This window comes from Notamacropus eugenii, chromosome 5 (assembly GCF_028372415.1).
Source record: "Notamacropus eugenii isolate mMacEug1 chromosome 5, mMacEug1.pri_v2, whole genome shotgun sequence".
Lineage (NCBI taxonomy): Eukaryota > Metazoa > Chordata > Mammalia > Diprotodontia > Macropodidae > Notamacropus > Notamacropus eugenii.
Genome location: NC_092876.1, coordinates 164551059 through 164569813, shown reverse-complemented (window position 1 = coordinate 164569813; position 18755 = coordinate 164551059). Strand labels below are relative to the sequence as shown.

Below are 18755 nucleotides of genomic sequence, written 5' to 3'. Positions count from 1 at the left end.
CAATGTCCTTCAGAGTCTGGCTGAATAACTTACAGGGGTTTATTTCTGAATGAGGAAATAGAAAGGGGAAATCTACTAATTTCAATAATTTGTTATTCATATAAGAGAGAAATACTCATTTCTCTTACTACTAATCAATCAGAGACATGACAATCATATAAAACAAAATATATTTCAAAAGAATTTATCTTTGACTACAAAACATGTATTTTGAGACATATTTACCTACCTAGTAATATGTAATCTATCCTAACTAGTAAAATAAGTTTTAATTCCCTGAGCATATGTGATTTGACACTCATCATTTTCTTATGACAGTCAATGACAGCTATATATCTTTCTTAAAAAAAGACATTTTAGAGAATGAAAGGAGGAATATATAATATAGCTGGATTGTGGAAGGGGAAGCTTCCTGATACTGAAACTTGGCCATGAAGACTTCACAAAGTAAAGAACTGAAATGTGGATGATCGGGACCTGACAGTTATATCTACAATTAAAAGGCTTGATCCTATGGGAGACTAATATGTACAATGACATGCTTGCATACATCAGGTAAATGGCCTTGACCAAAGGCTAATATTAACAAGGTCTTTCTATCTATTTTCATTTGTTTCAGGCGAAGTAAAAACATATCAGTGGAATATCCCTAAAAGATCAGGGCCGGGCCCCTCTGACCCAAATTGTATCCCTTGGGCCTACTACTCAACAGCAAATTTCGTGAAGGTAACATGGAACAGCAACTATGATATTCACATACATAGCAGTAAAGCAAAAAAAAAAATACCTTTAACTTGATCCTTCAAATACTGACAATAGTTACAAGGTAAAAGAGCATGTCATTCATAGTGCAAAAAACTGAAGAAGGAAATAAGAAAAGCTAATGCTTTAACCCTCAAGTTTGGGACTTCTTAATGTAAGTATTGAAAATAATATACAGAGAAACTGAAATAAATATAAAGTTGTTACTGAAATTTTGCGCTACTTAAGTGATTAATAAGTGCTGTTTGTTGGGTTCGAAGGGGTATGTCTCTGGTCAGTCATTATTCAGCTAAGAGAATTTCACCCACAGAAGTTGTCATCCACATACCAGTCACTGCTCTTTTAATTTTTCATTTAAATTTTTATGGATATCTTTTCTCACCTTCATTTTCTTATAGGTCCCTGACCTTTCCTCTCCAAGACAGTCTTTCTTTATAATAAAACATTAAATGAAGGGAAAAAATATTTTTCAGCAGAACTAATCAGCTCCAAGACTGGATACGTAGTGTTCAGACTCATTGACAGCTCACCTTTCCTAGATGTTCAAAGAAGGGAAGGAGTACAGCCTAATATTTCTTCTTGGTCATTATAATTTCACATTTTTCAGTTCTGATTTTTTTTGCTATTTTTCTTCCATTTATGTTGTAGTCACTATGTATATTGTTTCCCTGATTCTGTTTACTTTCCTTTTCAGTAGGTCCTATGCCTTCTGATATTTCTCTGTAGTCTTTGTATTCACAGTTCTTTATTCCATTTGATTCTGGAGTCATATTTCATTACATTCATTCACCACAAATTGTTTAACCATTTCCTAATCTATGGGCATATATTTTGTTTCCAGCTCTTTGCTACTGCAAAAAGTGCTATTATAAACATTTGGGTATATGTGAGATCTTTGTTTTTGTCATTGGCCTCCTTAGGGCATATGCTTTGCTGTAGAATCTCAAAGGGTATGAATATCTTAGTCATTTTTGAAGCATAGTTTTCAATGGCTTTCCAGAATGGTTGTATTAATTTATAGCTCCACCAACAGTGCATTAGTGTGCCTGCCTTTCCACAACCTAGCCAACACTGACTGTTTCCTATATTTTGTCATCTTTACCAATTTTCTGGGTATGAGATGAAACCAGAGACGATTTCATTTCTATTTCTCCTAATATCAAAGAGTTAAAGAAACCTGTCATATAGCTGTTAATGGCTTGTAGTTCTTATTTCAAGATGCTATCTCAATCATGCTAATTTTGTTAAACTATTGTTGAAAATATGTTTATTCTTAGAAGATCTACTGCTCTTCCACTAGAGAAATGACCCTACTGAATCATTGTTAATAGTATAAATGTTTGAGTTGTCTTTCCAGTAGTGATGAGAGTCTTTTTGTTTTGGCTTTTTTTTTTTGCTAGCAAATAATTGCTAATCCTCTTTTCTTTTGATAATGTCCTACCTACATGCCTCACTCTGGAATGGAGATGACCCTGCATTTTCAAAGACTATTCCTTGTCTAGCCGTAGAGTCATAGATATAGAGCTGGAAGGGACTTTCCATCAAAGGGTCATCAACCCCCTCATTTTTCAGACATAAATGGCTAGCATTTATATTGCATTTTGTGAAAAGCACTACATATTTAATGCTCACAACAAGCCTTTGAGATGTTATTATTATATATTATGTTGTTATACTCCCCCATTTTACAGATGGGGAAACTGTGGTTGAGAGGTTAAATGACTTGTTCAAGTCTGGTAAATATGTGAGGCAGTTTTAGAACTCAAATCTGTCTGACTCCAGGTTCAACACCCTATCCACTTTGCCACCTAGTTGCCTCTGAAGACCAGAGGTTTTAAGGATAGTTATCATGCCCATTATCACCCCAATATCACAGGAGTTGAGAACTAGAGGGTCTCTCAACAAATACTTTGTCTAGCCCATACGCTAAAATTATCCTCCATAACGTAGCCAACATGTAGTCATTTACCCTTTGCTCAGAGTTCTCTAAGGAGGGAGAACCTATCACTAACCTATCATTCTACTTCTGAACTACACTAATTATTAGCAAGTTTTTCCTGACAGCAAGCCTAAATTTTATCCACTTCTTCTGGTTTGGTCCCATGGGGCAAAGTAGAACAAGTCTAATCTCGCCTCCATATAGTCCTCTTTCAGATACTTGAAGACAACTCTCATGTCCCCTATGAGACATCTTTTATGGACTGAACATCCCCAGTTACTTCAGCCAGTTCTTTAATAACATGGACTCAAAACGCTGAACCATCATGGCTGCCCTTCTCCAGCTTATTAATTTCTTTTTTAAACTGTGGTGCCCCAAAATGTACCTAATAATACTTCAGGTAGGGTCTGATGAGGCAAGAGTCCAATGTGACTATCACTTCCAAATTCCAAGAAGCTAAGAACAACTCTCAGTTCAGCCTGAGATGTCATTGGCTATTTAGATTGCCACAGCACTATTGTTGGTAGTCAACAATTATAGTCCATAAATCAATCAAGCATTTATTACATATCTCCTATATACCAGACACTGTGTAGGCACAGGGGATATGAAGACAGAAAAGAAGCAGTCTGAGCTAATCAAGAAATTTAAATTTAATATGTGCATAATTATGTTGGCAGACAAAAGCAAAAAAAAAAAAAAGAGTTGAGTCACCTCCCTGTTTTTAATTATCATCATTCTATCTGCTCCTTAGAAAGTTCAATCCCTTTTCTGATTCTCCTTTTTCCCCAATATGACTAAAAACAGATGAACAAACAAAAAACTCAAATCTATTAAGTTGTCCTTAGTTTTCCTTGCTAGCTTCTGCTCATTCTAGACATTAACTCTCCTTATACCACTTCTGCAGGACCATGTCACATTTTTGTGTTAATCCTCCACTGTTTTTCTTGCTGCCATCTTTTCTACAGATCTGTTTAAAAAATAACTAAGCTATTTGGTAAGTTCTCTTTGAAATCACATTGATTTCTTCAGGCAATTCTCATTTTTCCTTCTCATCTAAATTAGGTGGTGTGTGTGTGTGTGTGTGTGTGTGTGTGTGTGTGTGTGTGTGTGTGTGTGTGTGTGTGTGTGTAATTACCTTCATAAGATTTTCTGTCTTTCCTTGGTCACCTTTCTTTTGGACTTTTTTGGGAATATGAAGGTGAACTAGAAGCCTCAATTGCTGAGAATTGTACATGTCTTCAAGTGGCAAGAATTGACTTAGCTGTCTCATACATTCTCCCCCTTCCCCTGTCCCACTTTAGACTCAGTCACAAAGACAACAGGATATATAAGTCAATTTCAAAGCATCATTCTGGAAATTTTTAGGTAAATTTCTTATAAAAACCAGCTGGAGGAGGCTCCCTGCAGTATTTGAATTAGAAACAATCAAATATACTTTAGAAGTGAAATTATGTTTTATTTTCTTCCTTTGGATATGTATGAGTTATACTTTGGGAAAAGAGACAGGACACTTTAACCACATGGAACATTTTTAAAATAAAAAGGATTAACTTCACTTAGGAGTAATAATTATTAACATTTACATAACCTCGTATTATGAATATGTATGTTTATATGTGTATATGTCTATAGATAGACATGTACATATGTATTGAATCTCAGGACAAAGGAAATATCCCCATTTGACTGATGCACAGACAGATTAGATTTAGATATAGATAGTAGAATGTTCATAGAACTTCACTGGGCTAAGCAGTAAGGACTTTACATTCTAATAAAGTAAGACAAAACATAAAAAGAGACTGGAAGACATTTGGGGGCAAGGTCCTAGAGAAGGTACCCATGCAAATGCAAGGTTGTTGAGGAGGTGGATGAAGCAAAGGCTCTACTACTATTACTACTATTTGTACTACTACTACTACTATTTCTACTACTACTACTATTTCTATTACTACTACTATTTCTTCTTCTTCTTCTACTACAACTATTATTTCTACGACTACCACTATTTCTACTACTGCTACTACTACTACTACTACTACTACTACTACTACTACTACTACTACTACTACTACTACATAACATTTAGGTGGCATTTTAAAATTTGCAAAGAGCTTTACAAATATCTCATTTGGTCCTCATAATCACACTGTAAGGTGGTGCTATTATCATTATTATCCCCATTTTATAGATGAGGAAACTGAAGTTTATAGAGGTTAAATGACTTGCCCAAGTTCACATAGCAAGTAAGCATCTAAGGCAGGATAGAAACTCAGATCTTCCTGACTCTATGACCAGCATCAGCTACCCCACCCCGACACACAAAAAATTAAAATGTCTGAAGATGCTGATGTGATTTCATAAAATAAGGGTTAAATAAATGTTAAGAGTATGAGGTTATATATGGTTGAGGTCTCAGTTCATGCCTCCACTAACATCCTCGTCTTATCATTCCTTGTCACATGGAATTGAATCTGGTTTCTCAAAGAATCATAGATTTCTTTTCCTCCTTGTCTGCTGGGAGGATCCTCAGAGGCCATCTAGCCCAATCCTTATGTTTTACAGATGAGAATGCTAAGGCCCAGGGAAAGTGGCTTGCCCAACTATACACACCAGCAGTTAGCAGAGGAGAGGTCAATTCCTATTCTAGAATCAATGTTCTTTCCCCTGTACCTTGCTGCTTTCAGAGCCCAAACCCTAACACCATCTTCCAGCCTGGAAAAGGTCCAAGTGTAGGCCTTGGAGTAGACTGCTTTTCTGACATACTAGGATCAGCTAAGTTCAGAGAAGCTCACCATCAGGATCCTGGTCACTGTCTGACAAATTCTTTGGCTGGAGAAGTCGCAATCTGTGTCGGTGGAGGGAATACTTGAATTGATGAAATCATAGCTGCTTTGAGGTAGTAAAGTGAGATAATCACAAACATTAAATATGGGCTATAACTGGAACTTGAGCTAAAGCCAGATTTAACAAAAAGTTTCAGTATTTCCCAGCATAGCTGAAATTAAGAATTATCTCAACTTCCATTTCAGATAATGGAGTGTTAGTATTAGAAATATTTAGTCTCTACACACCAAAACTATAGTTCAGGTCTATAAGAAAATGATAAAATTTAAATTGTGTAGCTCTGTTTTCTGGGATCTGGAGTAAGTCCATTCCACAAAGGATTACCCTGTTTCAGGTATAGTCAGGAATACAAAATAAATTTTGAGACATAATCTCTGCACTAATTCCATTTCAGGCTCTGGGTTTATGAGATATGGTTTATTAACATGGCTATCTCAAAAAATTAAAATTTTTCTTAATGTATTTTCCAGTCTTTTACTCAACTTGTTAAAGAGATAAATGCTACTTTTAAATATACCTTTAACTCTTGACTCTTTTCCTTCCAGGACACATACAGCGGTTTAATGGGTCCTTTGATTACTTGTAGAGAAGGAGTGCTGAATGAAAAGGGACTAAGAAGTGATATTGATTATGAATTTGCCCTTCTGTTTTTGGTGTTTAATGAAAATGAATCCTGGTATCTGAATGAAAATATAAAAAAATATCTCAATAAGGATCCCCAAAAATTTAAGCACACAGATGATTTTGTGGAGAGCAACAAAATGCATGGTATGTAAGGGCTGGGCCAATGACATGAAAAAATCAGATCAAAAATATGGCCACTGGAATCTGTCTAACTACTGAAAGTCCCTGATCCTACTTCAGTTTGATCCTAGGAGACAGAATTGCGTGCAATGGGTGAAAGTTGAAAAGAAATAGATTTAGACATTATAATTATGGAGAAGAAGCAAGGAAAAGGTTCCCCATGTTTAGAGTTGTACATTAAATGGGATGGGCTGTCTTCAGAGGTCATAGATTTCCCCTCATTCGAGGTCTTCAGACAAAAAGCTAGATGATCGCTTGTTGGTTATATTGTAGAGGGGATTTCTGTTCAGTTCTAGATTGAAAAAGATGACCTCCAAAGTCTCTTTCTACTCTGAGATTCTGTGACTGTCTTCCTTAGCTTATCCCAAACCTTTTTTCCAAAAGGACATCTAAAGAATCCATTCCTTTTTCAACATAGCACCTTGGTTAGCCTTTGATGAACTGGCAGAATCAAATTACTGAGGCACCGATCCAACTTACAGTATTCCATTTCTGAATACCAATGCAACCTTATCATGTGATAGAGACTATGTGATATTTTTTTAAATTCAAAAGAGTGAAGGCATGTCTCTTTGTATATCCATCAAAGTTCAGGCAACAGCTCCTGTCTCCCTTGGAAGTGTATTTTGTTTTTCTCCAGACCATGGGAAATTATCACAGCATTTAGAATCATAGACCTAAGAGCTGGAAGGGAAGACCTAATGTCCAGTCTCCCTGGTGTATGAATCCCACACCATCCCTAATAAGTAGCCACAAATTTTGATTAAAGACTTGCAGTAGAGAACAGCCCATTCCATTGTTGGACAGCTCTCATTGTTAAGTTTTTCCTTATTTTAAATTAGATTTGCTTTTCCATAATAACTACTCATTGTTACCAGTTTGACTTTCTAAGGACAAGCAGAATGACCCTAATCTAAAACCAAGCACCGTAAGCTTTTCCCCATATGACAGACCTTCATAAGAAGAAGGAGTGGTGTTTAGGAACTGTAGTATTCAAGGTTTGGAACTTCCATTGTGGGGAATTTAATTGGTAGTAAGCTAAAGACGAAGATCAGATTGCCAAGCGTCTTTGAGGACCTAGTTTGACATCTAACATTTGAGTTTAGAAAGTTTGAGTTTATACCTTTCCGATGGTTTCCTTTTTTATTCCAGTCACCATTTCTATAATTTAGTGAACAGCATATTCTCTCTGGCCACCTCTCCCCTTTATGATATTTTAAACTCATATAGAGAAGGTCTGTCTTTTGTATTTGTACTCCCAGCACTTAGAACACTTGGCATAGGCAATAACAAAATCACTTAATAAATACTTTATTGTTCATTCATTATTAGGAGTTCATATCGATCAGAATGTGGAGCTGTGTTTAATGCCTTTGTTTTTTTCAGACTAGTGACAGATATGGGACAGGTTTGAGTTGATAAGTAGGAATATTCATAAACATGGGAAAGATTATTCCAAATCTAGAGGAACAATGAAAATGTTTTTGGCCCGAAGCTGTTATCAGCTCAAAGATGGATTAAATAATGAATATCCTTAGATTAATGAATAGCTATTCCTTCCCACAGCAATTAATGGAAAGATCTATGGAAATCTCCATGGTTTAATAATGAATGAAAATACGATGACAAACTGGTACCTTTTGGGAATAGGAAATGAAGTTGACATACATACCATTCATTTTCATGCGGAAAGTTTTCTCTTTAAGGTAAGTAAAAGCCAAGTGAGACACAATGTTTAATGTTTCTGGGGAGATTCCTTAGCATGGAATTAATTTACTTTTACCATGAGAGGTTATTTCATACTATTTGTGGTTATGAGACTTAAGATCTAGGCACTTTAGCAGTGAGCTCCACTTACATTTTACAGAGGTGGAAACTTGGGCCCTTGACAGGGAAAATTACTTGTCCAAGATCAGATAACTAATAAGTGGCAAAGTAGAGATTTTAACTCAGGTCCTCTAACTCCAAATTCCAATTCTTTTTTCATCCTACTACCTCTTCCATATGGGACACAGTATCTCTCTCAATTCACACATGACAGAATATAATCGTATAAATATGGTGTCCTAATGCTGTCTTCTGCGTCTCACATATATTTCATACCTTCACAGTGTTCATAAAAATGTTACTTGTTTGGCTTATGTAATATATCCCAGTTTTAAAAGTATAGTTTTATGCATATAGTGTTTCATAGATGAAAAATGCTTTTCATGAAAAATGCTTATTCTATTTAATCCTTATAATAACTCTATGAAGGTAGACAAGGAAGATATTATCATCCTGTTCCTCCAGATGGTGAAACTGAGGCCAAGGAAAATGAAATTACTTAATCAAGATTATAAGAGCTAGTCAAGTGTATGGCAGAAATGGAATTTGAACCCAGGGTCTTCTTGCTCTAAGTCTTTTTACAAATACCCCTCAATGAAAAATCCATGATCTTCAGGAAGATATTAATGAACCCATTCAAAGAGAGGGGGATAGGGAGAAAAAACTAAGTAGACTTCCTTAGCTTTGCTTAGATCAGGGATGCCTAGAGGTGAAAGAAACCAAAAGAATCATCCCTAACATGTAATATGTTACATCTCCATGGTGATATCACAGGACAGTAGAAAGAACTCTGAACCTGGAATCAGGAGACATATGTTTGACTCCCACTTCTGATATCTAACCAACTGTGTGATTGTGGGCAATTTCAATTAAACTAAACCTCAGTTTTCTCATTTGTAATATGGGGATAAACTTGACATCTCTAAAACAGAACTGATTATCTTTCCCCAAAACATACACCCTTCTTCCAAACTTCCCTATCTCTATTGAGGACACCACCATCCTCCCAGTGATCCAGGTTCACAACCATAGTGTCATCCTCAACTCCTCATTGTCCCTCATCCCACATGTCCAATCAGATGTCTAATCTTGTTAATTCTATTTCCACATCCCTTCTTTCTACTCACACAGCTACCCTCCTACTTCATTCCTTCATCATTTCTAGTCTGGTCTATTAGATTAGCCTCTAAGTTGGTCCATCCATGTCACCTCTCCATCCTCAACACAGTTGTTAATGTGATTTTCCAAAAGTGCAGGAGTGACCATATTACAAGTCTCCCAACCCAGGGGTTCCTTGTTATTGGTATGATTACAAATAAACTCTTCTTTTGGCATTTCAAAGCTCTTTACAACTTGAACTTTCTTTCCATTCTTCTTAGAGATTACTCCCCAGCCAATATTCTATGGTCCAGCCTCACTGGGTCTACTTGTTTTTCCCCCACACTGCAGCCAATTACAAGGCTGTTGCAGTGGTGAATATTTAAAGTCTAGGAAGCCCTGGTAGACCATAATGCTTGCAGTGGGAATAGAAAGGAAGGAATTTTAATGGTGATCGAAGCCTTCAATCAAAAGAATGAACTCTAGTGAGTGACATTTCTGATATCCATTAGAGCATGGTAGACAATGTTTTGAATTTGCTTGCATGGAACTGTCCTGCTGCATCTAAAATCATACCATTATGCACCAGGCTGTCTCTGTTGAGCAGATTCCACCCTGGGTGTTAAGAACACTAGGACACTCAGGATTACCTTCTAACTCAGAATAGCCTTAACCTGACTTGGGAAATCTTTTTTTTAAGCTTAACTTTTAAATCACCTTAACAACTTATTTAATATCTTAACACTTTAAATCATTTAATGGCATCATTTAAAAAGAAACCCCTTAGAATACTGTTCTTCCAGATAGGTAAGTTTGCCTGGGTCTGGAAGCCAGAGGGATGAAAGCTGGAGACAAATAATAAGTTTTAATGGAAATGGTCAGAGTGCTGGTGCTATTACTGCTATCATGGTAATCAGCTGCGTTGTCAACCCTCTGTCTGTGCATGATAAGAAGAATCCAAAGACATTTTATGGGTGGAGAGAGTTTATGAAGTGCCCCTCTTCCCCCCAAGCAGCATCACCAAGGTCAGGCAAGGAGAAACTTAAGGATTTATTTTGTTTTTACAGTTGGATAAATCTTTTCGTGAAGACGTGTATGATCTCTTTCCTGGGACCTTTCAGACTGTTGAACTGATTGCAGATCATCCAGGAACATGGCTCCTGCATTGTCACGTGACTGACCACATCCATGCGGGCATGGAAACAACGTATACTGTCTTCAGGAACTTAGGTGCTGATTCTGAATCATTGATATTTAATACTATATAATGCAATCACTATGACTTACTGTACTTGGTGCTAAAGGAGAGACAACATTCAATGAGTTGTGAGACTTGCTTTCCTGGAGTTTACAGCCTAAGGCGGATAAAACACAAATACAAATAACTAAAGTAGGCAATGTTACACAATTACAAAGTCAAGGATTATATGAAATTTTAAAGGAAACTTAATTACCCATTGGAGCTATTAGGGAAAGTTTCCTGAAGAAGTCTGTATTAGAATTATGCTTCATAGGACAGGTAGTAATTCAACGCATAAAAGGGGATGAGGCCCAACCGTGATTCCAGAGAACTAATGATGAAAGATGCATCCCACCTCATGAGAGATGATGAAAGAGAGGTGCATGATGAGGCACATTTTTATTTTGGACATGGTTAATGTAAGGATCTATCTGACTTGACTTTGTTTATTGGTTACAAAGGAAGGGTTGCGAGGGTAGGGGAGGTGAACTGGGGGAGAAAGGGGTATGATAGTAATGTTTTAAAAAGGCATAGAAAAAAAGAGAGGGAAGTTCAGAGGGAAACACAAATGGGACAGTGTTGGAACCAATATCCTTCATTTTTTGTACTCATTAAAGAAGAAAAGTAGCAAGCTATATATGGCAGAGATTCAGGCTATTTTACATGTCATCTTAATTTTCTGTACATTTTGTTTGTGGAAATGCTCATTGGCTAATGGCAACCTGGTATTCAGTCAAGCCTGGAGCATTTTGCATGAGTCTCTTCACACAGGTGGAGAGCATGCTGATGGGATACTGTATACATTGAAAAGGCAGCATTCTTCTTTTCTTCAAAAGAAAAACATGTATGGTACCAGATTTTCTTGGAACTAAAGAAGTCAGCTTTTCTGCATGCCCCTAATTTCTAACTTGACTGCCTAAATATGTTGGTCTAGACCCTAAACTTTTTATTAAGGTGATTTGTTATATGAAGTTTGGATTTGGTCAAACGACTGCAATTGAGGACTTTGAGGGCCATATATGGCCTCAAGGCCACAGGTTCCCCATCCCTGGTAGGGATCCAATCAGTTCTAAACAAAAAACGACTTCCCTGGCCATTAAAAATTAAAGGAGAGAACTCCAACTTTATAGACACCATCTTAGCCTCTTTTCATCAAATGTGGGTTACACAAAGGACCATAACATATAAGAATAGCAAATAAACTCATTTATCTAAGCAGATTGTATGCAGCAGTGAGTCAACATTCTCTCCACCAATTATGCAATAATGCAACATGGCTCAGGACTGTCAGGAAAACTGTCAAGGTCAGAATACAAATAAGATTAAAATAAAGATTTTTTTTAAAAAGGGTGTGAGGAGGAAGGACATTTCAGGCACAATGAATTTCATGAGTATAGGGATACAAGCACATAATTTAGGGACAAGGAATAGTTAAATTAGGTTGGAATATACAGCCCAAGAAGAGGTGTAATATAAGATAAAGCTAGAAGGGTATGATCATGCTTCACTTATAATGTGAACAGTACATGTGGTAAGAAGATAGACTTCTTAAAGGGTCTTAATAGTAAAGAGCAAAGTGGGTCCCAGTGAGCTACTGAGGAATGACAGGGAGGCTCAGTGATTAGGTTTTAGTCCCAATGAGTGGAATGAATCACTTATCAAACAGTATTGGGAACAATGAAACTCTTTTCAGCTCTCTTGTTGACAAGACATGCTCTTTATCTTTTTTCTGCAGACAACAGGATTCCTTATTCCACTAAGGCATCTTCTAAAGAAGAACCGATCCCTCCCACTGTGCCTACTCATGGTAGCTATTGCCTCCTTCATACCTATCTATACATGCGTTTTGAAAAAATCCATTGGAGAAATGCAGAAGTTGCTGATGTGACTTTTTGTTTTCACAGGAACAGATGAGGAAAAGATACATTTCTTCGGCAAAGATCTGGCTCCCAGAGCAGCAAAGGCAGCTTTAGTCATCCTTTTTATCATCGGCCTCCTCCTCTTCCTAGTGGTCATAGCTCTCTTTGTCATTCTTCGATCTCTGAAAAACCGTATGGCTTACCGAGCCATTCAGACCTGTGCACTTCCCACGGATGCTTTGTAAACCCGTCCTTCCTCAGCCAGCATGCAGCAAAGGGGTCAAGCTTCGCCCCTAGATGGGGAGAAAGCCAGTGCAACAAGACTATATAAGGCCAAGTTTACAATGACAACATAGATACTGTATCCTAGACCAGGCTTCTGATTCCCTCAAAATACAACTCAAAGCAATTTGCTTTTATCTCTTGAAATGGGCTATGATTAATTCTCAGGGATAAACACACATGCACGCACACAAATACACAAGATAGTAGCTCAGCTGAGAAAAGTCCAAGGCTGTCTTCTAAGTGAGGATGCCTGAAGGACACTTGGAAAGATGTTTTCATTTTCTATTTTTCCTATTCTAGAGAACAAACTGTCCTAGGTGGCCATGAAATTTAGTTCCTAGGTGATTAACATTGCTTACAAAGTACCAGGAAGCACTGTAGCAATCCGATGAGATGGCCCTGGCTTTTCCCTCGCATCCAAACAGACTGTTCCCTAAGTTGTGCAAGAAAAGTCGGTACCTACTGCATCTGCAGGATTTTTTTTAAGCATCTGCTGACAGAATATGACCCAACAATGAATCTTCTTTCCTCAATAAACCGGTGCTCTTAATCTTTCTTTTTCTCCTGTTATACCAACAAGGTCTGCACTGGTTAGTTACCAAAAGTAAGGCTATCAGAGTTTTTTGGTTTTGTTTTGTTTTTAAACATTGCTGCTTGCTTTATGCAAACTTTTAGCGATACTTGAAAGTTTACTAACTTACTCAATACTAGATGTTTTGACAATACATTTCTGTAGCAAGGTTTGTATTTTTTTTAAAACCAAGTTCGTATTTATACTTAGAAAACTAGGATTTTTGGAATCTGTGAAATACTAGGCCAGGTCCTCCCACTGTTGAGTCTGGCCTCCATGTGCAGCAAAATGTAGGGGGCTTCAATCAAACCGTAGTGGGAATTTCAGAAGAGGAAGGTTGCTGCCCAGCAGAGGAGTTCAGTACTGAATATTTGAATCTGATTTTCCATTCAGTTTAAGGGATCATTCCAAAACTGCATCTTCTACTACAGTAGAAATAGCATGAGAAACACTACTAGGCAATTGATTTACATAACCGACCTCTCACAAATTGTAATTTCATACTTTTTTAAGACCTAGAGCTTTTAGGGGGAGGGGGATAAAAAGAAGAGAGGAGAGGAAGTAGTCAGGAGAAGGGCATGTCTAGAAAGAAGGGACTTTCAAAAGGAATTCCTTCTTTACCTTAAAAAAAAACCTTTTATTTAAATAGCCTTATAGATTAGCATTGAAATTTTATAGGCCCAACTAGTTTCCTAGCTAACTGAACACTCCCTGTCCCTTATTCCCCATTACTAGGGAATAATAAACAGATAAAGGCCATACTCTTTACTGTTAGGCTAACAAATCATTACTGACTAAGACGAAGAAACTCACTGCACGGTAATTAAGTGTACTGGTAGCATTTCTAAGTTTAGTGTAGATCAAGCAAATATGGAGGTGACTGAGAAATACTTAAATATACATTGTGGTGGAGGGATCTTTTTTGCATATTCTTTTGCATCTAGGGGTTAGGATTAGAAGCAGAGAGAAGGGTAATTTAATATAATTATAATAACACTAAAAGTAACTATTAGTTCTGCTCTTGACTAAATGAATATCTAATATCAATCAGGGAATCTCAATTATCCTCATCTCAGTACCACTTAATCATGAGCAAAAAAAATGATATAATATATTCTAATAAGTAATGTGATAGAATTGTGTTCACAAGCATATTTTGTGAATGCTGCAGAATTACTTAATAATAGAAATTATAATAATGCCAAAAATGTCTTTTGTGTGTGTAATACCCTTTATAAATTTTTATCCATTAGAACAAGCAAATTTATTTTGATATAGTCTTCCTTTTCATTTGATTTAATTTTGATGGAACGATAAGTATAAAAGATTAGTTTATTTCTTTCTAATACTCTAATAAAGTTTCATATATTAATAGATTATAAAGTGCATGAATTCTTTTACTTAATCAGCTGGGTGCAAAGACAATGTTCTTATCAGTAACAGCGGAATTGAGATATGTATGTGAAGTCCCTCTGGCAGAGGATAAAAACCAACACAAAAAATAGGCATTGTAGAATAGCAGCAAGAACACTGGATTTGAGGCTGATCAGAAGATTAGTTTAGGTGTCACTTGTAGCATTTACTAGCCATTTATACAGGCAAGTCACTTATTCTTTATGAGTTTCAGTTTCCCCACATTCAAAGTAGGGATAATAATACTTAAATTGATACATGTAAATCACTTCATAACCACAAAGTATCCTTTAAATTGTCAGTATTTTAAAAATGGAAAACTGTGTGGCAGAAACTAGATATACACCAACATCTTACACCATATACCAAGATAAGGGCAAAATGGGCACATGATTTGCATATAAAGGATAATACCATAAGGAAATCAAAAGAGCATGGAATAGTTTATTAGATTTAGGACCAAAGAAAATTCAGAAAGCATTGCAAAATGTAACATAGATAATTGTATTATGTAAAATTAAAAAGTTTTTGCACAAGCTAAGTCGATACAACCAAAATTAAAAGGAAAGCAGAAAACTTGACAAAAATTTTTTTTGCAACAAATGTCTCTGATAAAAGTTTCATTTCTCAAATATAGAGAGAACTGAGTCAAATTTATGAAAACACAAGTCATTCCACAATTGATAAGTAGTCAAAGGATATAAACAGGAATTTTTTTGGACAAAAAAAATCAAAGCTATGTATAGTCACATGAAAAAATGCTTTGTCACTATTGATTAGAGAAATGCAAATTGAAACAGCTCTGAGGTACCATCTCATACCTATTAGACTGATGAATGTGACAAAAAAAGGAAAATAAGAGATGTTGGATGGGAAAACTGGAACACAATATATTACACTATTGGTGGAATTGTGAACTGATCCAACCATTCGGAAGAGCAATTTGGAAGTATGCCCAAAGTGCTACGAAACTTTGCATGCCCTTTGATCCAGCAATACTACTGCATGTTCTATATCCCAAAGGCAAGAAAGGGGAGAGGGGAGGACCTATTCATACAAAAATATTTATAGCACCTCTTCTTGTAATGACTAAGAATTGGAAATCAAAGGGATGCCCATCAGTTGGGAAACTGTTAAACAAGTTGTGATATATGATTGTGATGGAATATTATTGTGCTATAAGTAATAACAAGCAGAATAATTTCAGAAAAACATAGAATGACTGACATGAACTGGTGCAAAGTGAAGTGAACAGAAATAGGAGAACGTTGTACACAGTAACAGCAATATTGCACAATGAAGAACTCTGAAAGACTTAGCTATTCTCAGCAATACAATGATCTAAGACAATCCCAAGGACTAATGATAAAGCATAATATCTGCCTTGAAAGAACTAATGTTGTTTGAATACAGACTGAAGCATGCTAGTTTCAATTTTTTCTTTCATTCTTTTTCTTTTGAGTCTTTCTTGTACAAAATGATTAGTATGGAAATGTTTTGCATGATTGCACAAGTATAACCTATGTCTGATTTTTTACCATCACAGAGAGGGGAGGGGGATGAAGGGAAGGAGGGAAGGATAGAATTTGGAATTCAAACCTTAAAAAAACCCAAATGTTAAAGAAATTGTTTTGACATGTAATTGGGAAAAATAAAAATATATTTTAAAAAATAGTTAATATTTTGCCTTGATCCTTGAAAGATTCATAGTTTTATCAGGGTGGGTATACTCATTATGCTTTCTCCTCTTATGGGGTTCTTCTGTATGTTTTCTCATTATCTACAAAGGATCTGCCCAAACACTTGAAGCTTTCCTTTTGTTTTTTAGCATATTGGGGAATGGGTCAACTAGGTGGCCCAGTGGATAGAGTGCCCTGTCTGGAGTCAGGAAGACTCCTCTTCTTGAGTTCAAATCCAGCCTCAGACACTTAATAACAGTGTGACCTTGGGCAAATCGCTTAACCCTGTTTGCTTCAATTTCATCATCTGTGAAATGAACTGGGGAAGAAAATGACAAACCACTCCAGTATCTCTGCCAAGAAAACTTCAAATGGGTCATAAAAAGTCAGATACTACTGAGCAGCAAACATCAGATCTCTGAGATAGTGCTATGCCATTCTAGTTGTTTACCTGGATACTTATTGTCACAACTTTATCAGTTTATCTCCTTTTCCAACCAGACATATCCTTCATAATATCTAGCATACCATTTCCTCTATCTAGTGCATGTCAGTTGTTACGGGCTACTAACATGTTGCAGCCTGTTTATGCCCCCCGTCTTTCTTTCCATTGTCTTTAAGAGTCTCATTTTAATTATTCTGAAATGGTTGTTCTAATATCATGAATATGCTTACATGTTAAGTAGACCATATTGTAATATTTGAAGACAGTAACAAAGATCCTAGAGGCTTGCCTATTTAGTCATGATATGGTAGACTTGATGATTGGAATCATGAACCCAGGAGTACAGGGCATTTCTTACAAGTCTGCCTACATGCCATCTTTAACAATATCACTATGAACAACCAACACCAAATTACCTTCTAGATATTTTAAACTTGGTGGTTGGTGGTGGTGGTAGGGTATTATTATCATAATCAGCTCCTGACTTGGTTTCAGTCAGGGAAATAAGTCTCAGGAAAGATTGGTCTTCATTGGATTACAGACAGAAGTGGCTTTGTGTTGTGAACAGGGCATGATTCTCTAATTTTCCTACTGACTCCTTCCTTGGAAAAAAAGAAAACCTTCATTAATTTATTACAAGCTTGGAATATAGAAATTACAGTGTCACTTCCAGTCCTCAAGCAGATTTGAATCCTGGTTGGAAGGAATATAAAGTATGTAACTTGGTTTCCCTTTTCCTGCCTCATACCCAGACAGTAGCCAAACCTTGTCAATTCCATCTCCTTAACATTTCTTGCATCTGTCTCCTTCAATTCACAGCACAACTATTGTAGTTCAGGTCCTCATTGCTCTTTACCTGGACTATTGCAGGAACCTTTTAACTTTGGTCTCTCTGAATTCAGTCTCTTCCCTTTCCAACCCATCATCCTCAAAACTTCCAAAATGATATTCCTAAAGAACAGGTCTGACCATGTCACTCTACCATCCCATCATTCTCCCCTCCCCCTTCCATTGTCCTTATTATCTCTATGACAAAATACACATTCCTCTGACATTTAAAGTTCTTCACAATCTACCTCCAGACCATTTTTCAGTCTTTGTTCTCAATTATGCATTCTATACTGTAGTCAAACTGTCCTATTTGCTGTACTTTACATATGATACCCTATCTCCCATGTCCATGTCTTTGCCCAGAGGGTTCCATAGTCCTGGAATGAGCTCCTTCCTCACTTCTGCCTTTAGAAACTGCTTCAAGGCTCAATTCAAGTGTCACCCCCTTTAAGAGGTCTTTCTTGATTTCCTCAGTTCTCAGTGCCCCCCAAAATCCCTTTGAATTTTACATAAGTGGGGGATGCATAGGTAGGGGGCTGTAGATATAAAATATTAAATATAAATTAGACTCAATTATATAAGGGTGGATTTTGCTAAGCTATTTTTAAATTCATTGTTATAATAGACAACACATGGGTAGAGGAAGAAGACTATATTCAGAAATGAAGGTGGTATAAAATATAACCATAAAATTCACAGTAATAAAATGTAAAAGAAATGTAAAGAAATCACTTCATTAAGTGGGGGTGAGGGGATGATAGAAGAGGGCAAATGGGAGGAGGGGATAATTAGAAGTAAACACTTTTGGAGAGGGACAAGGTCAGAAGAGAGAATAGAATAAATGGGGGGCAAGATAGGATGGAGGGAAATATAGTTAGTCTTTCACAACATGACTCTTATGGAAGTCTTTTGCATAACTACACATGTATAACCTATATTGAATTGCTTGCCTTCTCAGTGGGGGTGGGTAGGAAGGGAGGGAGGGAGGGGAAGAAGTTGGAACTCAAAGTTTTAAAAACAAATGTAAAAATTGCTTTTACATGCAACTGGGAAATAATGAATACAGGTAATGGGGTATAAAAATCTATCTTGCCCTACAAGAAAATAGAGGAGAAGGGGATAAGGGAAGGGAGGAGTGTGATGGAAGGGAAG

At 36.6% G+C, this 18755-nt stretch overlaps 1 protein-coding gene across 1 annotated transcript in view; it reads left to right on the top strand.

Annotated features, from left to right (window-relative positions):
- The window catches only part of HEPHL1 (hephaestin like 1), a 96764-nt gene extending 80437 nt beyond the window's left edge, over positions 1-16327 (top strand). Inside the window, exons 15-20 of the mRNA XM_072611337.1 lie at positions 620-726; positions 6097-6319; positions 7922-8061; positions 10348-10510; positions 12256-12327; positions 12425-16327. Coding sequence (XP_072467438.1) covers positions 620-726; positions 6097-6319; positions 7922-8061; positions 10348-10510; positions 12256-12327; positions 12425-12624 — 905 coding nt within the window. The 3' untranslated portion in view covers positions 12625-16327. The remainder of the gene's footprint in view (positions 1-619; positions 727-6096; positions 6320-7921; positions 8062-10347; positions 10511-12255; positions 12328-12424) is intronic.
- Positions 16328-18755: the final 2428 nt, after the last annotated feature.